This window comes from Mesoplodon mirus, assembly GCF_964341445.2.
Source record: "Mesoplodon mirus genome assembly, chromosome: 7".
Lineage (NCBI taxonomy): Eukaryota > Metazoa > Chordata > Mammalia > Artiodactyla > Ziphiidae > Mesoplodon > Mesoplodon mirus.
The window spans coordinates 85,964,931-85,988,883 of record NC_138983.1 but is presented as its reverse complement, the minus strand read 5'-3'; the positions used below and the strand labels follow the sequence as shown (position 1 = coordinate 85,988,883).

Genomic DNA, 23,953 nt, shown 5'->3' with positions numbered 1-23,953 from the left:
TAACTTGCCTAGAATCACACAGCTCTTTCCATGGGAAAATGCCCTGGAAGTTCCACACAAAATATGATCGTAGTGACGATACCAAACGCTAGCGAGGATGTGAAGCAACAGGAACTCTCATTCATTGTTGGCGGGAACGCAAAACAGCCACTTTGGAAAAGAGTTTTGTGGTTTTCTTAAAAACTAAACGTACTCTACGGACTTCCCTGGTGGCCTAGTGGTTAAGAATCCGCCTGCCAATGCAAGGGACACAGGTTCAAGCCCTGGTCTGGGAAGATCCCACATGCCACGGAGCAACTAAGCCTGTGTGCCACAACTACTGAGCCTGTGCTCTAGAGCCCGTGAGCCACAACTACTGAAGCCTGCGCACCTAGAGCCCATGCAACGCAACAAGAGAAGCCACTGCAATGAGAAGCCCGTGCACCACAAGGAAGAGTAGCCCCCGCTTGCGGTAACTAGAGAAAGCCCGTGCGCAGCAATGAAGACCCAACGCAGCCAAAAATAAATAAAATAAAATAAATTAATTAAAAAAAAAACCTAAATGTACTCTAACCACACGATTCAGCAACCGCGCCCTTGGTATTTACTCAAAGAAGTTGAAAACATGTCCACACAAAACCCTGCATGTGGACGTTTATGGCAGCTTTATTCATAACTGCCAAAACTTGGAAGCCACCAGGATGTCCTTCAGTAGGTGAATGGATAATGGAATATTATTGGGCACTTAAAAAGAAAAAAAGAGCTATCAAGCCATGAAAAGACTTGGAGGAAACGAAAATGCATATTACTAAATAAAAGAAACTAATCTGAAAAGTTGTATGATTCCAACTACATGATATCCTGGAAAAGGCAAAAACTATGGCGACGGTAAAAAGATCTGTGGTTGCCAGGGGCTGCGGGGGGGCTGGGAGGGAGCACAGAGGATTTTCAGGGCAGTGAAACTATTCTTTTTTTGGGGGGGGATAGGTTCTTTTATTTGGAATAAAAATGTCCAGTTTTGAAAAGAAAAGACGTTATCTTAAAAACTTAAGTCCTCAAACCACAGGTTTCCCCATGACGAGTTGAATTCCTGAACACTGCAGAGGGATTACTGGAGATGTTGATTACTTAAGGCACTAATAGGAAGGCACTGAAGAACAGCAGGGCCAGGCTTCAATCAGACAAACATGCGCTGCCCTGGAGGAATTGCATAGGCTGGCTTTGAAGTTGGCTTCTCCTTTGCTTCGTTTTATTTTGTTAAACTTGTAGCTTTACTTTCCTCAATTTCTAGAATATCAGTTTCTAGATATTTGGGTTTATGGGTTATCATCATTTTGCTTTATTACCACGTCCCTGATCTGTAACTTCACCCACCCCACTTCCCCTCTATGGACTCCACAGGTGGCTTTTAATGAATTCTGCGTACTTTCTGTTACTGTGTAGTTACAGAGTGACCTGAGAAGTGAAACTCATAAATCGAGTTGACCTAATACCAGGGCTTTGTGCACAGAATCCACCAATCTGCTCAGAGATGGCCTGATCTGAACCACATCCCCCGCCGTGCTCCCTGGCTTCTGCTTAGGGCAGTAGATTTGGGATCAAAGGCACCTTCAGGACTGGACCATCTTCCCGGTGGAGCATCGTGATTTACAGGGCCTCTGGGTCCTCCCCGGGGTGGGCCTCATTATTGGTGGACCTGCTGGTCTCAGGACTTAATGAAGCTCAGGTTGTTGATGTCTCATCGCAGAAAGAATTCAGTGACAGACAAAGTGATAGGTAAGACGTGGACTTATTTAGAGAGAAACACACTCCACAGACAGAGCGTGGGCCATCTCAGAAGGCGAGAAAGGCCAGGGCAGGGAAACGATTCTGTATGATATTATAATGGTGGATACATGTCATCACACATTTGTCCAAGTCCAAACCCATAGGATGTACAACACCAAGAGTGACCCCTACACAGCATTGTAAATCAACTACACTCCAATAAAATTAAAATGAAAAAGAGTGAACCCTAATATAAACCATGGACTTTGGGTGATTAGGATGTGTCAATGTAGGTTCATCAGTCCTGACAACTGTACCTCTCTGGTGCTGATGCTGATAAATGGGGGAGGCTGTGTATGAGTGGGGACAGGGGGTACCTGGGAAATCTCTGTATCATCCTCTCAATTTTGCCATGAACATAAAACTGCTCTAATAAACGTCTCTACTCTATATATGTATATATATGGTTACTTCTGAGAGAGAAGATTTAGCATAATTTCGGTTTTTCCTTTTGCCACTGTCACGTCTCATTTTTCTCCAGTAATCACATCTCACTTGTGTACTTTTTTCCAGGAACACTGCTTCTCAAGTGGTGAAGCAAAGTGAAGTCTGGAGAAGGGAACACTTGGCCACATACCTAAGAAGCCTCCCTCAACAGATGTCCCATCGTGATCAGATTCAACGCAATATTTCAGTCATGTAACTATGTGAGAAAAGAGTTTCAATCACCTTTGTCGGAGCTGGAGAACTGGATCCCCACCTCGTGGAGGAGATGCTCCGTTTCCTCCAGCCAGGACAGTGACAGGCGCAAGATGTCCAGTGCCACCTTCTGGAGCCCTGAGACAGGTGGGCTCACCTGCAGGTGCTGTAGGAGGTCGACCTCCTTCTTCAGCTCATTGCTAGAGCAAGACATTGTCATGCACGCCTGGAAAGAGATGAGGTCGTGAGGAGCCCGGGCACCATCGCCAGAAATACCACCTGACGGTTGTGACCCGCACAGAGCAGTGTTCTTGACGGGCCCGTGAAGCAGGCAGAGCCGTATGTTGGCCGCCCTGTGACGGCCCAGTTCTACTTCCCTTTTTGGGGGGGCAGAAGGAAGGAGGCAGCTTTTATTTCACGTGCACTCTAATTGGGACTCTGGATGGACAAATAGACCCTTTGTTTAGGTATAGGCAATTCCAAAGCCAAATTGCCAAGGACGATTTGGCTGAAAGGGGAAGCAAATTTGGTTACAGAATTCCTGCTGAGATCAACACACAAGCTGGTCATAAAGTGCGGTTTCCTGATTTGAAAGAGTGCTGACAAGCCAACATTTGCCCAGACTCCCCAGAGAGCAGCTGCATATTTCCAGAGAAAGCAGAAGCAGCTGCCTGATGTGATAAGCTGGATCCCTGCGTGGGGGCCATGAAGTGGGGGTTCTGCCAGACCCTCTGGTCCAATAAGGGTAAGAGCAGCCTTCCACTGCTGGGACAGAAAAGAAAACTGCAAATAAAGAGCAGAATGTTTCTTTGGTTTCTCTGGAAATAACACGGGGCTGTTTTTTTTCCCCCGGGGTCTGGGGCCTCCCAAAGGCAGTACTTGGAGTGTGTCGGGCAGCTTCTCCTTGGCCACACCAAGTTCACCTGGGAGGCATTTCTGGAGGTCCTTTGTTTTCTGATCTCAAACAGATTTCTCCAACAAGAGAAAAGGTGGACTAAAAGCAGAGCTGGACAATTTCCTGAACAAGGAGCACAGAAATGAGACACAGGGGACATTTGAGGAATGGAGAAGGGGGCACCTGGCAACTGTCTAAGGATGTCTTCAGCTTCTTGATGTTCTGGGTGATTTCCTCCTCTTTGCAGCTGCTGAGCTGGGTCTCCTTCTGCAGGGTCCGCTTTTTCTGCCAAACGTTGCTATTGTCCTCTGTGACCCTGGTGCTCTTTTCTAGTAACTGGTGAGAAAAAGAAAAAAAAAAGATTTAAAATGCAGGGTGGGGCTTCCCTGGTGGCGCGGTGGTTGGGAGTCTGCCTGCCGATGCAGGGGATGCGGGTTCAAGCCCTGGTCGGGGAAGATCCCACATGCCGCGGAGCAACTGGGCCTGTGAGCCACAACTACTGAGCCTGCGCGTCTGGAGCCTGTGCTCTGCAACAAGAGAGGCCGCGATAGTGAGAGGCCCGTGCACCGCGATGAAGGGTGGCCCCTGCTCGCCGCAACTGGAGAAAGTCCTCGCACAGAAACGAAGACCCAACCCAGCAAAAATAAATAAATAAATTAATTAAAATGCAGGATGGCTCTGGGGGGAGGGGACCTGGAGGGCTTCAGCTTAAGCTCGGAGGAGGGAGGTCCTGGCGTGTTTTCGGGTTGGCTCTGGAGCGTGGATATTGGCTCTGTCACCGGGGCATGTTTCCCAGGATCAGAGATGGTGTTTTAAGAGCCAAAGGCCTGTCATGTGGCCACGAGTGTGTTCTAGATTCTTCTGCATTCTGGGAGGGATTCATCACGCTGAGCCTGATGCTGTGGGCTCCTAAAAAGGAGGTCGTCCGAGAGAAGCCCGTGGTATGATCTTGTGACCCGCGCGCTGACACCCAGGATTGGAGAGGATAAACGGAAGGATAATAAGGCATCGTTACAGCCAGAGGCCCACCCTCACTGCCATCTGCCACTTCAGGAGGAACGAGCGAGCGAGGACGCACTGTCCATGCTGAGGCCGCCCCTTTCCTCGCAGGGCTAACAGAGGTACACCGTGCGGGTCTGCCGACCAGACACAGCCCTGGGTGGTTTAATTTGATTTTCACAGAAACACTACAAGGGAGTTTAACTGGCTTTTACTTGAAAAGCCAGGAAATCCCAGAAAATCAAAACAAATCTTTATGGTGTAGCAACAGTGTGAAAATTATGTGCCACCAACAAAAAACAGGAACATATGCTCCCAGTGTCTGGAGCCCCGGGTCCCTGAAGGAGAAAGTGGGGAAGAGAGACGAGCCTGCTGATTGGAGACGGGTGTGTCCTGGAACGGTTTCACGCGTCCGCAGGTGGCCTTGAGGACCTGACCTCTGAAAAGCTCCAGCTGCAGCACAAAGAAAGGGAAGGGGATGAGGTGAGGGGCGCAGCTGCAGCGGCAAGGCTGGGGGAGGCGCCTCCGTCGCTGGGTCTGGGAGAAATCGGTGAGAAGGCTCTGCACGCCTTCAGTGGTCATTATGGGTAATTAACACCTTCACCTCTCACCGGAAGGGGCAGTGCCCACACAAGAGAGGGGGACAGCAGGTTTTAATGACTTTTCAGGTGTGCCCGCCTAACCTAGCCGACGCACACGGTCAGCACACACACGTCTCGGGCTCTCGGAAGAGCCACTTGCTGCCAATTATCCAGTGGGAAGTCCAGGGCCAGGAGCGCTCTTCCGTAATTGCTACGTTGGCACCAGGCTGTGAGATAAACACTGAGGCTGCCAGCCCGGGTAACTCGTGTCATCAGCAAGGGCTCCTGGGGAGAGAAGGTGGAGCTGCCTGCTGCCGTTTTGTGCCTTAGACCTTGTGTCCTGAAGACGACGTCTCCTGTATTCCTCTCCAGGTCCCCGGAGCCTGGTGCAGCGCCTGGCACACAGCAGGCACTCAATAAACGTTCATCGAATGCTTAGAACAGAAACACCTGTCAAGTCAGATGTTCAAAGTCCTCTCCTTCAGTTCAGCCAGTTTTTACTGAGTGCCTCCCTGATGCTGGTGTCTTCATATTACGGATGATGAAACAACGCAGTTAAATTAAATCAGGGCTTCTAGAATGACGAGTTCAAGATGCCCCAGGCTCATGAGACTTGAACGGCAAAGAAGCCCAAGTTTCTCTGGAAATTTCCCAACGTGATGGCCCTTGGCCTGGGTTTTTGGCTCACTGGCAAAATGTGGTCATGAAAGGCTCTAAAACAGAGCCCTGAAGGACCACAAGGGCCACAGAATCAATGAGAACGTGAACAGGTCCTAAGACACAGGAGTCTGCTGCACACCAGGGAGCTCTGGGAAGCCAAGTAGAGGAATTGTGACTCTCCTAAGGACACCTCTGCAGTCATCCTGCCGGAAGCCAGCCGGGTGATTGGAGGGACTCTGGGTCGTCTGCTGGTTTCATGGCCAAGGGAGGGTCCTAGCTCGCCCAAGGAAGAGGTTATGTAGAGGGCCCTGTGGGCAATGGCCCGCGTTATCACCAGAGGCGCCCTACAGGACTGCTGGGTGGGGGGTGGGGGTGGGGAGGGACAGGTCCTGCTGGACGGTGGGCTGAGTCCTGTGGTCACTGGCCTGGGGAAGGGCAGGACCTCAGGCCGGGAGCGGGCTGTGGAGACAAGGGGGTGAAGCAGGAAGGCCCAGGCAGCGCAGAGAAGCCTTGTTCGTCCTTTCTCTCTCGAGTCTAGACCTGGAGGAATCTCAGTGTCTCTGAGGGTCTTCCTGCATGACCCCTGGCCAGAGCCATGACCAGGCGCTCGGCAAGTGGCGCAGATCATGCCCTCAAGGCGGGTGTTCGCCGTGGGTGCAGAGTGCCAGCAAGGTGAGGGGTAGCCCAGGTGCACGGAGGGAAGCCCAGGCTGGCGGGCTCTCTGCCTTGCTAAGGGGTCGGCACCCTGCAGGAGAAAGGACACCGGGGGTGATGGTGTGGAAGTTGGTTGAAGAGGCTTTCAAACCTGCCTGAGGGTCAGCATCGTCATTTAACTTGTGGGTGCCTCTGAAGTTCAGCGCGTGGGACAAATTCCGGTCACACTGATGGTTCAGGCTTGGATGCTACCAAACGCAAGGGCTTTGGGAGCTGGGCTGGGTGGGACGGAGGGCTCCTTTAAGGATCGTGGTTCTTAACCTTTTTTGGTGGTTTACAGATCCTTCTGAGCATCCAATGAGTGACGAGGTGGACTCACTCTCCCAGAAAAAGAAAAGCACAAACACATACACGCAAAAAGTTCTTGGTCCCCCTGGAGCCGTGGCTGCCAGGAGAGGATGCCTCGTTGAGGGGGTCCAAGATGGGCTGCCCTCGGTGGGCTGTGTTCTGGAGGGCCAGTGCCCCATCTTGGGTTCTCGTTTGCTCTCCCTTAGCCTTTGGTGGAGGCTCGTTTGCATGTTCTGGCCCTCATGTCTGTGCCACGTGTCAGAGGAAGGGCCACTGGGCCATCTTGGGTCAGAGCCCTGGGAAATGGCCCTCTCCCCACCCTGCCCACCTCCACCTGGCATAAGCTGTGGTATTCTGGGTTTTACTTTATTAGGAAAAGTGACAGGACTTCCCTGGCGCTCCAGTGGTTAAGACTCCACGCAGCCACTGCAGGGGGCACGGGTTCCATCCCTGGTTGGGGAACTAAAATCCTGCAAGCCACGCAGTTCGGCCAAACAAAACAAACAAACAAACAAACAGAAATGTGGCATTTCCCTGGGGACACTGACTGTAGCATGTGTTTGGGGGCCCAGAGGAAGAAAGATCGCTCTAAATGTCAGGACAAAAAATTTGTAGGAGAAAGTGCTAGAAACACCACCGGGGTCAAGAGCTCAAACCCTTCCCAAGAGGGAACCGCACAGCTGGTTCACTGGGGTGGGCCTTGAGCTGGGACTGGCTGCTTGGTCAGGGTCTCAGGCAACAGCAAACACTGGAGTGGGCAGCTTCCTAGAAGGAAAAGCCTCTTTAGTGAAATCCACGGGGACGCGGAAGCCGCACAAAGCCCTGCCCCTGAGATAAGCGGGTGAACTAAGCCAGGCCGTCTTCCTCCTCATTCATCCCTGCCGGCCGCTTGGGTGCGGGATTCTGTGGAGAGCACGGGCCCGTGAAGGGGATCTGCAGCACGCCTACCTGACCTACTGCCCTTTCCAAATTGGCTTTAATGAGGTTTTCTCTGTTCCTCATTTCTTTCAGCTGAAGCAATTTCCTTCTGGAATCCTCCCGAAGCTTCTCTTCCACCTGAAAGGATGATGAAAGCGTGGGCTTGCTGCTAATGTGATCATCATGCCCTCTGGGGAAACTCTTCTGGGGGGGTGCTAGTGGCAGTGGGGGAGTCCCTGAGGGGTAGGGACAGCTGCAGCCCAGCAGCAGGGGTCACAGGCATGCACAGGGTGGAGGCAAACTCACAGGGAGTTGCCCCCTACGGGAAAGGGCCGAGCTCTGCACCCGGGGCTCAACTATGTTCTACCGCACACTCCCATCCCAGCTCGGTCCCTAACAAGCCGTACGACACTCGGAAAGTTATTTCACTGCTCCGTGACTCAGTGTCCTCATCTGTCAAATGGGGATGATGATACTAGTAACACTGCATAGAGTCATTGTGGGGATTCAATGTTTGGAATAGTGCTTAAGGGCTCTGTGAGTGTGTTAAGTACCGTTGTAACCTATGAAAGGTGGACGGGAATGTCCGCCGTACAGTCTCGTTCTAATAACTCGTGATGGGTACTTGGACATGTTATGATTGGGTTTATTATCATAACTGTTTGTCGTCACCACTTTGAGCACACTCACTGGTGGTAACCTCTCTGGAGGCTTGCCAAAGCAATGTCTATTAAGAATTGCAGCCTGCAAAGGAAGGCGTTTAAAGTGGAGAAGCTTGCCTACTTTTCCCCCCTTGCTTGGGTAACAGTCAACGCACGGTAAGCTTGGGCGTGCTCCACGCTACCCTTGGCTGGCCAGTGTAGGCCTCGCAGCTGCTCAATTCTTGGATGCACCTGCTGAGCCCTGGGCCCTGGCACTAACAGGAAATGAGGCAAACTCTCATAAATAAATGGAACGTTTTTGTGCTGAAACAAATTCACAGGCTGTCTTTTTAGGGATCTGAAGAGGGGGATCACAGGGATGTAATAAAAGACCCAGAAAAGCCCTTAAGAGCTTTCTTCTGAGTAGTGTGGTCCAGTGGAAGAGCCTCTACCCAGCTCCGTTACCTTGGAAGAGTCATCTAAGCTCTCTGGGCCTTAGTTTTCTCCCAGGTCTAAACATGCTCTGACTTCTATGTCAGCAGCCTTTTTCATGTGCTGCAAAAGCCAAGTCCAGCCTTGGACACTGCCCTTATCTGTGTTCTGCATGAACAGCCCCCGTTCCTGTCCCCAAGCCTCAGAGTCACCTTCAGCGGCCGCCCTGCTCCCTCTCTCACACTCGGGGGTCTCACGCCTGTCCTCCAACCCCTCTCACATGCAAGCTGGACTGTGACAAGTGGCCTCCTCGCCTCGAGTTTAGTTTCTTCCAGTGCAATCTTAACAGTACTGTGAGAGTTACCCAGCTGTAAGGCAGCTCTGTCCAACAGAACTTTCTGCAATGGTACAGGTACTCTGAGCGAGGCTGTGTTGTCTAATAGGGCAGCCACCAGCCACATCTGGGGATCGAGCACTCGAAATGGGGCTGGTGTGACGGAGGAACTGAACTAAGAATTTTATTTAATTTTCATTAATTTCAGTGTAAACAGTAGCATGTGGCTGTTTGCTACGCCAGGGTCACTGAAGTCAGACGAACCTGGAGTCAGACAAAACTGACTGTGCCATTGGGCTAGTTACTTTACTAGTAACTAGTAGCCTTGACTTTCTCATCTGTAAAATGGAGAGGATGATTTCTAGATCACAGCGCTGTTGTGAAGATGAAGAGATGAAATGTTCAAGGGAACGCCTAGTACGTGAGAAATTGTAACTATCATTTTCACCCTAATTACTGTCCACAAATGTCATTGCATCAGTCACTTGTTCAGAAGCCTTAGGAGCTCCCCACTGCCTGTGTGGTACAGAGCCCAAGCACCTGAACTAAGGCAAAACACCAAGCCAGGGATTCAAGAAGCCCCTACGAACTCTGAACGAGGTAAATAAAACTGAATCCACACCTAGATAAACCATAATAAAACTGCTGGAAATCAAGGGAAAAGACAATCTTAAAAGCAACCGGAGAAAAAGACAGATTATGCAAAGGTACAACAGTTAGGCTTACAGATGACTTCTAAATAGAAATAATAGGAGCCACAAGACAATAGTGACATATCTAATGCTGTATCTAATGTGCTGAAAGAAAAGAGTTGCCCTTGTAGAATTCAATACGCAGTCAAATGTGTTTTAAGAATGAAGGTTAAATATACATCTCCAGACAGACACACAGGCACATTTGAGAATTTGTCATCAGCAGAGCCACAATGAGGGAAAACATTAAAGGGTATTCTTCAGACACAAGAAAAATGAACCCAGGTGGGTGATCAGAGATGCAGAAAAGACAAGCAACAGTAAGGGTAATGTGTGGATATGATACTGACTATAGAAAAACACTAATAATGTCTTGTGGGGTATTAACTATCAAGAGGAGTTTAGAAAATTACAGCAATGGCTTATAAATCTGGAGGGGGTAAGTGAAGTTAAGGTGTTTGAAACTCATTGCACTGTCAAGGAGAAGGGCATAATTATCAACTACTATTGCCTCTTGGTAAGTTAAGAATGCAGGGCTTCCCTGGTGGTGCAGTGGTGGAGAGTCCGCCTGCCGATGCAGGGGACATGGGTTCGTGTCCCGGTCCAGGAGGATCCCACATGCTGCAGAGCGGCTGGGCCTGTGAGCCATGACCGCTGAGCCTGTGCGTCCGGAGCCTGTGCTCCGCAACCGAAGAGGCCATAAGAGTGAAAGGCCCGTGTACCGCAAAAAAAAAAAAAAAAAAAAAAGAATGCACATTATAGTCTTCAGGATGACTACTAAGAGAATAGTAGAAGAGTGAAAAACTTAATTAATGTGTGATTTTGGTGAGTCAAGGATGAAAGCTATTGTCTTACTATTACTAAAAGAATAGTAAAAAAGTGAAATATTTCCAAGCTAATAGAGGGGGAAAGTAGAATAAGAGAAAACCATCCACTCAGAAGGAGGCAAGAAAGGAGAGAAAAAGGAACATACCACAGATGGTACATCTGGTATTGAGCAAGAAGGTAGATTTAAACCCCAGTACATGAGTAATTACATAATATAAATGGACAAAAAGTCAAAATTGTCAAACTGGATTTTGTAAAAATGATACGCTATTTGGAAGGCATATGTCCAAACCTTAAGACAAAAATTGACAGAGAACGTATGAAAAAGATATGGCATGAAAACTCTAACAAACAGAAAGCCAGTGGTGAAGCTGAATGACAAAGGAGACGTTAAGGGAGAAACACTACTAGAGATGAAAAGGGACATTTCATGATGATCTAAAGTTTTGCTCTACAGGAAGTATTAGGATCCTAAATTTATATGCACCTAGTAACACAGCCTCAAAATATATAAAGCAAACATCGTTCATATTAAAAGAAGAAACACACAAATTACAAACATGTTGAGATTTTAAAAAACATTCTCAATGATGGAAAAAAAGACAAAAAAATCAATATGAGAATTTAAGTTAGAACAACATCATTGGCAAACTTGATTTAATGGATCAATTCTTTCTTAGATAATTTCACAATTAAGATTTGAAGGCAGTCTAGGGTAGTGGTTACACACAGGAGCTTTGGAGTCAGGCAGACCTGGATTCAAGTTCTGCCACAACTACTTTATGCAAGTGAACTTGGATAACTTCCTTCACCTCTGTGAGCCTCAGTTTTCCCGACTGTAAAGTGGGGTTAATACCAGTATAGACCACATGGGGTCATTGTGAGGATGAACAGAGATGATGCAGGTGGAGTGCTTGCCCCAGAGTGGTTCCCAGGCCGACCTGTCCCTGCCATACCTTGCTCTTTTCCCGCAGCGTCATAGAGATCAGGCTCTGCTCGGTATTGCTCCTTTTCAGCTCCACCCTGAGCTTCCTCATTTCTTTTTCCATGTCATGGATTTGCTGAAAGAGTTCCAACAACAGGGAAGTCAACTTCAGAACTCATTTCATCCGGTTCATTAAGGCAGAAACCTAGTCTGGGATTCGCTTCATTCCTTCCCTTGGGGGACAATTCCACATCTTTGAGGCAAAGTAGACTTTCTTTCAACGGATGCAATGAAAGGGCTGGGTGAGGGAAAATTTGGGTTTCTTTGGAAGATCAGCATGGATCCTGGATTAAACAGTACAAGATACCTATCCACTCATTAGAATCTCTTTCCTTGGGGTATATGTTTGAGTTCAATCTAAATAAGGGCTGTTTGGAAGACACAATGGGCACAGTTTGGAAGAAAAGAACAATGACATTTTTGGTTTTTCTCATTTGAGGCAGAGAAGTGTGCTCACGTCTCCTGCTCCCGTCCCAGGCACCGTCCTTCCCAATGGATGGAAAACGTATGCCTGGTGATGTGCACGAGGGTTCGGGCCGGTACAGGGGGTGAACATTTACATTGAGTGGCCATCTTTTCATTGTATTCATTTTTATGTTCACCTTCCATACAAGGCCAGTGATACATTTGCTTTTTATTTTGTTTTTATGAATTGTTGTAAAATTGAATGTATTTAAGCAAAAATACTTCAAGAAGAGTTGTGTTAATAACAGTGTGCAGGGCTGTGATAAAACTTGTGACAGTGGATCATGAAAGTCTGGGCATCACAAGTCCAGGGGTAGGGACCACGGTGAATTTCCAGCAGCATATGGTGGCCACCTCCCGTCCCTTTCCCCAGGGGAAACCTGATGAGGGGCCTTGAGCCAACTGCCCAGAAAAATCTGGGGAGAGTGTGTATTCCATGGTCTTTTCACCCATCTCTTTGAGGCTAGCAAATCAAAGAATTAGAAGACTACTTTAACAGACAAACACCCAGAAAGCCCCAGAGCTTGTGCTAGCTAATGGGCCAAGGAACCCCTCCAAAACCCTCAAGGCCACAATCTAGGCTTTCAGTGGACACCTAGGGGTCAGGAGGTTCAACGCACGGTTTTGCAGAGTTTTAACTCTTTCTCTTGGGCTTCCCACTTCTCCTTCTGGGCATCTTCCTTCTGTAACTCTTCTTTTAGCACTGAGCACTGTGGAGAAAAAGGACAAGGCCACGGGGGCTTGGCTGGGGGTCCCAAGTACCTTTGTTCACGCCCAGGAGTGTTTCCTGCTGTATAACCCAATCACACCTCTGAATTCTGAGAGGCGAGACCATTTGTGTGATGGGAGCACGGGATCCTGCAGTCCTTCCCAGTTCACCCCTCTCCTGAGTTCTGAGGAATAGAGCGTCTAAATTCCTCTTCAAAAGCCAGCAAACTTCACTGCAGGGGAAATCCAGCTTTGTAGAGTCTGGGGACTTAGGGTGCAGGAATTGGGATGTTTTCACGCTGTGACCGGTGAGGGTGGAGGGGGCCGAGCCAGTGAGCTCAGGTCCATCTTAGGGCTTTTGTGCAGGTTGCATCTCAAAGGCACAACTGCCCCGAATGGTGTGGAGGGGTAAACGGAGCTGTCTTGCCCGAGGGCGGCTTGGCAACAGGCATTAACGGCATAAGGATGGATGTGCCTTCTTTTGACCCAGCAATTCCCACTTTAGGAATGTACCTTAAGGACAATGACTGGAGAAATAAGTAAATCTGTAGTTTCAAGGATGCTCTTCACAGAATTGTCAGTAACAGTGGAAGAAAAAAAAAAAAGAGGAAACAACCCAAGTGTTGTTTAGAACAGCAGACCACTTTATAACACTGGGTACATCCAGGAGAAAGTATGTAGCTTTTAAGACGAATGATAAGAGCGTTGATTTATTAGAATGGGAAAATAATAAGTATTTATAAATTTTAAAAATGTGCATAGTATAAATTCACTATAAAATGATTGATTGATTGATTTCTAGGCAATATATAGAAACAAGACTGGAAGAACATACATGAAAATATTAACACTGATTTCTCAAGGTAGCATTTCCTCTCCTCTCTTTTTATTTTTTCTTCTCAATGTCATCTACTTATTTTTCTAAAATTAACACACATGATGTATGTCATTAAAAAAAAGGCATCTCAAATGTTCACAAGAGCAGTACCCTTGGTGGTGACAAGCCCTTGTGCTATTGGCCAGCACAGTCTAGAGGAGAAGGGACCTCATTCCGAGGTCAACGAGGAAGGGGAAACGGGGACATAAATCATCCAAATGCATTTCAGGAGGTAGAAGAGCCAAGCAGGTGCTGTCTTTGCAGACTCCTTCTACTTAGCACCAGCTCTGCATCCCCTTCCCGTCCCCAACACACACACACACACACACCACATTAAACAGCTATAGCACATGCCTGGGAAGACACCCTGCTTGGGAGAAACGAATGCAGAGGGCTTGGCCAGGCAGCCGACCTCGGGCAGAGGCAGAAGAGCACAACTAAAACCAGCCTCCCACTTCTTGGAAAACGATTTTGTCATCCCCATTTCACAGATGGGGAAATGGAGGCCAATTAAGTTACAATAAAAGAAAGCTCTGGGATGGGACCCTTGTCTGTCTGATCCCAAAGCTCATGCAGTGCCTTTCACCAGCTCCAAACTGGATATGGTACTACGAACCAGGTATTACTTATTGTGCCTTTTCCTTGGAACCTCAAGATCTGTTCTCACCCCACCCCCATGCAGACCTAGCTATCGGGTAGCCTCTGGGAATCTCTGAGTTGCCACCTGAGATGAAAGCTTTGAGGTTTTACCTTGACTCACAGAAACAGGCACATCATGCAAATACTGAGAAATCTTATCCTATAGGGGCAGGATTCTCAAGTTAGCATTGAAGGCAAGATTTGCAAAGAGTCAAAGTTACATGTAAAAAGCTCTTTGCTTGCCTACCACGTTCATCTTCCATAGAGACATTCCACACACTAGAGTCTAAGGAAGAAATGAGCGTCTGCGTGTTTGCATCTGGATCTTCAGACGTTCTGCTGTGAAGACAGTTATGAGAACCAGCGGTGCTGGGACCACGATGCAGCCGTGTGGTCATCCGTGCTCACAGGGAGATCGTATTCTGCTTAATGTTAAACTTTGCAATGGTAGTATATGCTCATAGGTGGGTTTGTTGCTGGGATTAAACAAACTCATTTATAATACGGGTTAGAAAATGTTTGCTGGATTTGAAAATCTATTATGCTTCTTCTGAGCCACATCCACGCTGTCCTTTGAAAGGCTTCAGAGAAGTTGGCCACCTGCCCAGCAGCTACCCTCCCTGTGTCCTTGGGCACTGGCCTCATCTCACCACCGTGTGTCATGTGACTCCACTGTGTCTGCTTTTTGCAGCTACAATTTGCTGATGACCCGACACTCACTCTGGAGCTGAGGGCTTCGAGCTGGTGATCCTTTTCTTTGTTCTCACTTTTCAGTTGATTCACCTCCTGTTGTAGTTGTTGAACTTGACCATCCTTTACTAACGCGTCTCTTTGCAAAGATGACACCATCTCTGTAAAAGAACCAAACCAAACTAAAACAAAAGACTCATGGAGGTCAAAGAGGCAGGAAGGATTATTGGCAACACCATGGCTGTCAGCCAATGTTCGGAAAAGAACTTCCAAGCCCAGGCCACCACCGCTGCCCGCCTACAATTGGGGAGGCTTTTTCCAAGAGTCCCAGAGCAGGAATGGGAATGAGAGCGAAGTCCATGGAACAGCGTTTGAGGCTTCAGTGAGAATGAGGGGCAGTCAGCACCAGCGAGAGGAGAAGCCTTTGGGGGCCTCTTGTGGGCACAGGCCAGGCAAACCTGGGAGGAGAGGCCACACCATGGGCCTGGGGAACAAAGGCCCAGCACAGGGAAGGTCCAGGAATTCTTCTCCAGAGGCCAGGAGACGGGCGTGTGGCAGAGGGAACTGCTGGACACTATTGATGGGGTGGGTGGTTGGTTTCTCAGTCCTCTGAGTTTGGACCCCTCTCTACCACTTATTAGCTTGGTGGTCTTGGACAAGCTATTTCACCTCCCACTGTCTGTCCCACGCAGAGTTATTGTAAGGGTCAAATGAGACGGTATGCCCCAAGAACACAAAGTGGCTAAATTATGTTTGTTACATGGCGCCTATTATTTTTCTCAGCAGCCAGCTTCCAAAATGGCCCCAATGATCCCTACCACCTAGAATTCATGCCCTGTGTAGCCCCTCCCACCCTGAATAGGGCTGCCATGGGTCACCAATATGATACTGTGGAAATGACGGACTGTTTCCTCTCAGGCTGGGTCATAAAAGACACTGTGGCCTCCTCTTTGCTCTCTCTCCAATCATTCACTCTGGGGGAAGCCAACTGCTGTGTCGTGACGACACTCAAGCAGCCCTAGAGAGAAGCATGTGTGCTCAGGGACTAAGGCCTCCAGCCAATAGCCACATGAGCAGCCATTCTGAAGGGGGATCCTCCGGCTCCCCCCGAGGCTTTAGATGACATGACTGATGCCCCAGCCGACATCTTGCCTGCAACTCATGAGAACTAAGTCACCCCCCGCTCAAATTCCTGAACTACAGAAACTGGAGGAGATAATAAATATTGGTTGGGGTTTTATCCATTACATTTTGGGGTAACTTGTTATGCAGCAATAGATAACTCCTCCATTACTGTAGTATCATTTTTTTAACATCTTTATTGGAGTATAATTGCTTTACAATGGTGTTTTAGTTTCTGCTTTATAACCAAGTGAATCAGTTATGCATATACATATATCCCCATATCTCTTCCCTCTTGCATTGTAGTATCATTTTGAATAAAAGTGGGAAGAAGGGTGCATAAATGCAGTGGTATTGGGTTATCTCCTACGGTTCTTTTCTTGAAAGAACATCAGGCCCAGTTTTAGTGGTAGGTATCAATCAAGAATGTCTATGAAATAAAGCACAAAATGCTCCAGAATTTCATTTTAAAAATGAGCTTTGCCTCCAGGACACAGTTCAGTTACTTGGAAATCCCTCTGGGGCTTGCCACACTTTGAGTGGGTCCAGCCCATCTCAAGCGTTATCCCAACCCAGGCCTGTCCGACTCCCTGATCGGAGAAGGTGGGATCTGAGACAGGCTTGATGCTTGGATGAGGTTTCACTGGCCGACATACGGGAGGAAGGTGAGGACCAGCGAGTTCATCCTTCCATTCCTGGTGCCCAGAACAGCACCTAGCCTGGGGGAGGTGCTCAGAAAATATCTGAGGACATCCCAAGTGAGGGAGGAGCATAAGCAGAGACCTGGGGGCAGCAGGGGGTGGGTGTGGGTGTGATTAAGTTGAAGAGTGAGGCAGAAGAAAAGCACAGATTCATACAGAGATGGGGATTCACGTGCGACTCAATGCTATGCCTGGCTTCTACAGCTGTGGGCATGTTTCCTGCTACGCACTGGCTGCTTTCAGAGTGATGTGCCCCTGCGAGGCTCACTGCCTCCTCCCTGTCACCTGCTTCTCTCTCTCCCCTCGTCTGTGAGTGGCCCCATCCTCTTCAGGTCTCTACACATGTCAGTTTCTGCTTAAAAACCTCCACTGGATTCCCAACACCCTTGGAATAAAAACCCAGACCCCCCCGACCCTGCCCAGCCCCACAATCCCCTGTTCACTCCACGCAGGCTCGCTTGCCCTTGGCTTGTCCTTGCCCACCTGAAACAGATCCTCTCTAAAAGAAGGACATAGCCTTGGAGGATACAACATAAAGTGGTTAGAATCAGCTAGGTCCAAGGGGGCGTAAGATTCGGCTTCCAGGGGAACTTGAGCCTCATTACAGGCTCATTGTAATACATGAGCAAAATGACACACGCACCAGCACCAGGACTGTTCCGAGGCTGACCATAAAGGTCAAAAAGTGGGTGGTGGGGCTTCCCTGGTGGCGCGGTGGTTGAGAGTCCGCCTGCCGATGCAGGGGACACGCGTTCGTGCCCCGGTCCGGGAAGATCCCACATGCCGTGGAGCGGCTGGGCCAGTGAGCCATGGCCACTGAGCCTGCACGTCCAGAGCCTGTGCTCCGCAATGGGAGAGGCCACAACTGTGAGAGGCCCGCGTACAGGAAAAAAAAAAAAAAAAGTGGGTGGTGGCCCAATTCCTGGAAATCCCCGCCCCTTCCCCAAAATATTAGAGTTGTCCCAATCCTCCCACTCATTAGCCTATAAAATTACCCAGCCCATAAAAACTAACTGCCCCATATTTGGGGGTCTCTAGCCTTCTGAGATGGCCCACACTCTGTCTGTGGAGTGTGTTTCTCTCTAAAGAAATCCACTTCTTACTTTGTCTCTCACTGAATTCTTTCTGCGATGAGACATAAAGAACCTGAGCTTTATTAAGTCCCGAGACCAGATGCGTGATCTCGATTAAAAGATAGTGGGTTCTGAGTGGGTTCAAGTCCCAGCCGACGGGTTCAAGTCCCACCTGAGTTCCATGGTTGCACACCCACTAAGCTGGTCCCCCTTGGCCTCCCCCCTTGAAGCGCTGGCCACCACGACACACAGTTTATTTTCTCCCCAGCACCACTGCTCTCTGAAGTGGGCTTGTTTATTCATCCCTTTACTTTTATTGTCTGTCAACCCCTCCCAAATCTGTGAGTACAGGAATCTGACTGTCTTGCTTGGCTCTCCCTCCCCGGAGCCTGGAACGGGGCCTGACACCTAGTAGGAGCTCAAGAAACATGTTGAAGCAATGAAGGAATCCAGGGAATCAAAGCTCAGCCACAGCTGTGCGTTGGCTGCCCCTCTCCCAACCCAAGCCCTTTATCAGGGAACCACCTCTGATCAAATTAGAAAATGGTTTCCCTTGGGCCCAGGTGCACTCGGCTGAAATGGGTGAGACCATGGGTGCCTTAAAGGAGTGACCCCAGTTTGTCCACGCTCTAGTTTGCACTCAGGCTGCTTTGTGGAACCACCCAAGCCACAAGGCGACCTGTGTTCTCCCTGGTGGGGCCAGTGCTCAGGAAACCTTGTAGCCAAGAGATACCATTCTCTCAAATATTTACCAGGCCCTGCCCTCGGAACTGGGTGGCAAGAAACCTCCACTGAGGGAGAACTCTAATGCACCGACACGGGTGATCCCTGAGGCTGCACCCAGGTCACGGGCACAGGTGCGCTGGTTGACTGGTGATGTCTGCAGGGGGAGGGCAGAAGCTCTGGGGCCTGAATGCACAAGGGTCTCACCTGACGTGATGGCGGCCTCCCTCCTTAAGTTCTCAGCCTCGTGCTTCAGGGAGGTGATTTCTAAGTTTCTCTCAGACAGGGTCTGGCTCAGCACCTGGTTGTAGCCTTGCTGTAGGGCACTGATCTGTGGAAGGAGGCAACACACCGTCAGAGGGGGCCAGCCAGGCCTGCAGGACACGCCGGTACTTTTCCAACGTTGGGCAAAGAGTCGGGCTGATCTTGGATCGGGGTGTTGGGGAAACCAAGGTTTTCCGTTGTCACTAATGGAAGGGGCAGGAGGGGGCCTGTTCCTTCAGTGACCACCATGTCATCGGTCCTCGAGACACGGACCTTATCTTTGTGGCCACCCAGGGGCTCCAGTGCTGCTGTCTTCCTATGACCTGTGGATTTTCAGCCATAAATAGACCAGCTGTTGGTTACAGATGATCCAGCACTGACTGGATGCACAGCAAAGTTCAAGAGCCGGGAGCAGGTTATGAAATGAATTCCCTCTAATGAGAATAGAGGGTAGTTTATACCTCACAGGACACCCCAGAGTTTACAGAGCCCGTTCACACATGCTACACTGATACTCGTCACAGCGTTGCTGAAGGCTGACGTTCCCATTAATGTGCCCATTTTGCAAGGGAGCCAGGTTGAGACTCAGAGAGGCGAGGCCCCCTGCTCGGGATCACGCGGCTGGTCAGACTTGGAGTCTGATTCAAACCCAGTCTTTAGTTGCCTGGTTCCTCCTTCCCAGGTGGCTCTAGGAATGAGCGTGAGAAGTTGGAGGCTGTAAAGCAAGGCATGGACTCGGGAGCCGGACTGTGGCCTTCAAGTCCTGTCTCTGCCAGTTAACGGGCTTTGGGAACACAAGGAGGACACCATATTCTGTTTCCTTTTGTTCAGTCTGTATGCGGGGTGATGGTAGTCCCAACCTGATAGGATTGTGAGAAGTATTTTAATAAGTTAACATGTGTACAAGTGCTCAGATCATGCCTGGCACACGGCACAGGGGGATGAGCTGTGACGGTCCTCTCCTCTACCTACCACGGGGTGTTTTATTTGTTTTCTTTTTTTTTTTTTTTTTTTTTTTGCGGCACGCGTGCCTCTCACTGTTGTGGCCTCTCCCTTTGTGGAGCACAGGCTCCGGACGCGCAGGCTCAGCGGCCATGGCTCACGGGCCCAGCCGCTCCGTGGCATGTGGGATCTTCCCGGACCGGAGCACGAACCCGTGTCCCCTGCATCGGCAGGCGGACTCTCAACCACTGCGCCACCAGGTAAGCCCTCACGGGGTGTTTTAGCTTCAGCTTCCCTCGTGCGTCTCTGGGGAAGGTAGTTGGTAATCTTTATGTGTGCATTTGTAAGCCTTGCCAGGCTCACTTAAACGCCAGTGTGGTTGTTATTAAGAGGAAATACAAGGGCTTCCTTGGTGGTGCAGTGGTTGAGAGTCTGCCTGCTGATGCAGGGGACACGTGTTCGTGTCCTGGTCTGGGAAGATCCCACATGCCGCGGAGCGGCTGGGCCCGTAGCCATGGCCCCTGAGCCTGCGCGTCCGGAGCCTGTGCTCCGCACTGGGAGAGACCACAACAGTGAGAGGCATGCGTACCACAAAAAAAAAAAAAAAAAAAAAAAAAAAAGAGGAAATACAGGAATCGTGGGTGGGAGCACCACAAGCTGGCTCTATCTATGGCTGCTGTGAGCACCCTCTAAATCCATGGATCAGAGCCCCTTCAAGGGCCGGTCCCTCTCTAGGGGTCTAGGTCTACACGTGGGGTGCGGAAGGCTCTCCATCAAATGCAACGTTGGTAAGGGCCCGAAAGTAGCTGCCAGGCCTCAGCCTCCACAGAGCAGGTACCCGAGAGGCTGGGAAAGAGAGCTGGGCCCAGAACCGCCTCCCTCTCGGTCTGATGTGGCCAGACTGCTTGTTCTGAGTGGCCAGGACTTTCCCACCTCAAGGTGCACTGTGGGCCTTTGCCCTGTGATTTTTCAGATGTCAGGCCTCAGTACTAACACAGGGACCCGTTTACTGGGGCATAAATGCCACGCAATCCGTAGACAGGACAAGAGCTAGCTTGTTTTGCTTTTCTTTTTTTTTTTTTTTGCTGTACGCGGGCCTCTCACTGTTGTGGCCTCTCCCGTTGTGGGGCACAGGCTCCGCACGCACAGGCTCAGCGGCCATGGCCCATGGGCCCAGCCACTCTGCGGCATGTGGGAACTTCCTGAACCGGGGCACGAACCTGCGTCCCCTGCATCGGCAAGCGGACTCTCAACCACTGCACCACAAGGGAAGCCCCACTAGCTTGTTTTGATAGATCAAAATGGAAGTGACAAGGAGAAGGGTGCAATTTCTTTTCTTTATTTAAAAATAAATTTATTTATTTTTGGCTGCGTTGGGTCTTTGTTGCGGTGCACAGGCTTATTGCAGCGCCTTCTCTTGTTGCAGAGCATGGGCTGTAGGCGCACGGGCTTCAGTAGTTGTGGCACGAGGGACTCAGTAGTTGTGGCGCACGGGCTTAGATGCTCCGCGGCATGTGGGATCTTCCCGGACCAGGGCTCGAGCCCGTGTCCCCTGCACTGGCAGGCGGATTCCTAACCACTGTACCACCAGGGAAGTTCTGGGTGCAATTTCTTTGTTCTCCTAAGGTAAGTTTGCCAGATTTAGGGGAGGAAAAAAGGATGTTCACTTAAAATAGGATTTCAGATAACGAATAATATTTTAGTGCAAATATGTCCCATGCAATATTTGGGACACACACTAAAACGAAATTCTAAAATTCAAATTTAACTGGGTGTCCTTACTTTATCTGGCAACCCCACCCGAAGAGAGTTCCTAAACTTCAGTCATTCATATACCACTTTCACTATTTTTCCCATGTCTCTTGGCTAGCCCCACTATAATTTCTTAGCATTTTTCGTAGAAGCAGCTCCCTTTTTAAACTTAAAAACGTGCATTAAATTAAAAATAACTGTTATAAGAGTAAATAGAGACTCAGTATCTTAAATAAAAATAATCCCTCCAAAAGAAGAAATACAGGAATTTCCCTGTTTACAATCAGACCAGGTTGCCGGCATCACACTAAAAAAAAAAAAAAAAAAAGATTGGGTGGAGGTGGTGGGCATGCCCAGGTAATGGAGTTCAGGCGTGCTGATATGGCCACCAGATGGCGGTCACAGCCTTTGGTCTTGGTTTGTGTCCTTGGAAATCTTGTCATTATTACTCTGGTAGAATTAACAGATATGTCAAGGTCTCACAAGTTTTCTGACTCGTTTCATGCACCATCATGGTTCAGAGTCTAGGACATTTGGGGCAGTTACACTTACTTTTTCCCTGGGGCACCTGAGACATTATTGGGGGGGGGTCTATGCTACAAGTTGCGGGGACACAGGTCACTCTGACCCCCACTCTCCCCAAGGCTATACTTTTGCATGTTTGTGCTTTGGAAACTTTGAGTGAAAAAATTCTTTCACATCTTACTTTTCTCTGTTGGGGGGAACTACAACTTTTCCATAAAAGGTCCTTGGAACACTGAAAGTGTTTGTAAGCTCTTCTCAGCTTAATGCTTTTATTTGCATGATACCAGAGATAGAACACACAGAGACAAACTTCCAGAAGGGAAAACATATGTTCCCCTCTAAGACTCCAGTGGTTTTGACAGATTGAAAATATTTCAATCTGAGTGTCAGAGTTTTAGGATTTCGGATTGCTGGAAAACTCCAAAGAGTCTTCAAACCTCTTTGATACTTTTACTATCAAAGTAAATATCCATATTGTTTGTAATGGCATAAATTCCAAGATGTTTAATGTCTGTTAAGCTGTGTAATAAAATGGGCACTGAATCATAAGAAAGTTAAGAGTGCTAGGAGGAGTGATTGTTTCAGGATGATAATTTGGCTTCTAATTAGCACAGGCGTATAAGAGCACATGGAGGTAAGAATTTTCTAGTGATATTGTAGCGGATCGAAGATCTCTGAGAGCAAATCATTATGCACACACCTTCGGGGACCAGGGAAAACACATAAAGTAATCAGAACCATAAATCAACCTGCCATGTGGCTTATACTTCTGGAGGAATGCTCTGCAGGCAGTAGAATAGTTAAGAAACTAAAATGTCAGTGGATGAAACTCGATTTGAGTTCAAACCAATGGAGCCTCTGGTTCATATATGCCTTGCTATAGAATATTCTTCTTCAGTTATAAGTGAAGCTCCAGTGGTAGGGGCGGCAACAGCATGATGCATCAGTGTAATTATTTCTAGATAATTTCTTTGTACAAAAACATTTTTTCCCCCAGATATCGGCAGCCACTTTAAATAAAACTCAAATTGGGACCGGCTGATATTCAAAGATATGTGGAAATTATATAATATTCTATGTCAAATATATTTCAATTATTTAAAAAAAGGTATGTGGGGAATTCCCTGGCAGTCCAGTGGTTAGGACTCTGTGCTTCCACTGCTGGAGGCCTGGGTTTGATCCCTGGTCAGGGAACTAAGATCCTGCAAGGTGTGTGGTACGGCCAAAAAAAAAAAAAAGGTATGTGGGAATAATTCAGCCTCGTACATGTACCTGAAAAAGACATGTCATTTTCTCAGGAAACCTCTGAAATGGGAGAATAACTGAAAGGAATATTTCAGCAAAATTGTGTTCAGTTCAAGAAAAAGATGCTCATTAATGTGTCAGCTACATGTCAAGGTAGCTGTTTGCACTAATAATTCCTATAGGACCTGTTACTTTCATTGTTTTTTGAAAACCAGGTTTGAAGGAGAGTCATTAGTTCATTTAAATATTAGAGCATGTATTTGTTGACTTGTTTATTCTGTCTCCCTCACTAGAGCATAACAGGGGGAAGGATCATGTCTGTCTTGTTCTCTGCTGAATTCTCAGAGCCTGGAAGAGGGCATGGCACAGGATAGGCCCCCCAAAATATTTATTTGGATTAATGGACGGATGGATGGATGGATGAATAAAGAACAAACAAACAGCCACAGTCCTAACAGAGTTCTAGAAGGTTACTGGGCCCAACCTTTGCCTTCATGGAGCTTACAGTTTCCTGCTAGAATCTCCTAGGTTCACCATACACAATCTGTGTCCTTTCTAGAGCACCATTTCTAGGACTGAAACTGTGTACCTAGAATCGGTTACAGAAGGGAAAGACAGTAAACAGAGCACAAGAGAACAAAGGCCCCCAAGCACTGACTACGGTTTTTTTTTTTTCTCTCTCTCTTTTTTTTAAATGTTTATTTATTTATTTATACTTTTCTTATTAGTCACCCATTTTATACACATCAGTGTATACATGTAAATCCCAATCTCTCAATTCATCATACCACCATCCCCACCCCCTGCCGCTTTCC

General features: G+C 48.4%; 2 protein-coding genes across 2 annotated transcripts in view; both read right to left on the bottom strand.

Moving 5' to 3' along the window:
• LOC309808843 (forkhead-associated domain-containing protein 1-like) overlaps positions 1 to 23,953 on the bottom strand; it is a gene marked incomplete at its 5' end in the record, with an annotated part of 203,913 nt that overhangs the window by 26,305 nt on the left and 153,655 nt on the right. The window lies entirely within an intron of this gene.
• The window catches only part of LOC309808030 (forkhead-associated domain-containing protein 1-like), a gene marked incomplete at its 5' end in the record, with an annotated part of 92,027 nt that overhangs the window by 13,359 nt on the left and 54,715 nt on the right, over positions 1 to 23,953 (bottom strand). Inside the window, 8 exons of the mRNA XM_082628042.1 lie at positions 2,471 to 2,671; positions 3,524 to 3,676; positions 4,709 to 4,792; positions 7,531 to 7,638; positions 11,384 to 11,488; positions 12,498 to 12,587; positions 14,822 to 14,952; positions 18,618 to 18,741. Coding sequence (XP_082484168.1) covers positions 2,471 to 2,671; positions 3,524 to 3,676; positions 4,709 to 4,792; positions 7,531 to 7,638; positions 11,384 to 11,488; positions 12,498 to 12,587; positions 14,822 to 14,952; positions 18,618 to 18,741 — 996 coding nt within the window. The remainder of the gene's footprint in view (positions 1 to 2,470; positions 2,672 to 3,523; positions 3,677 to 4,708; positions 4,793 to 7,530; positions 7,639 to 11,383; positions 11,489 to 12,497; positions 12,588 to 14,821; positions 14,953 to 18,617; positions 18,742 to 23,953) is intronic.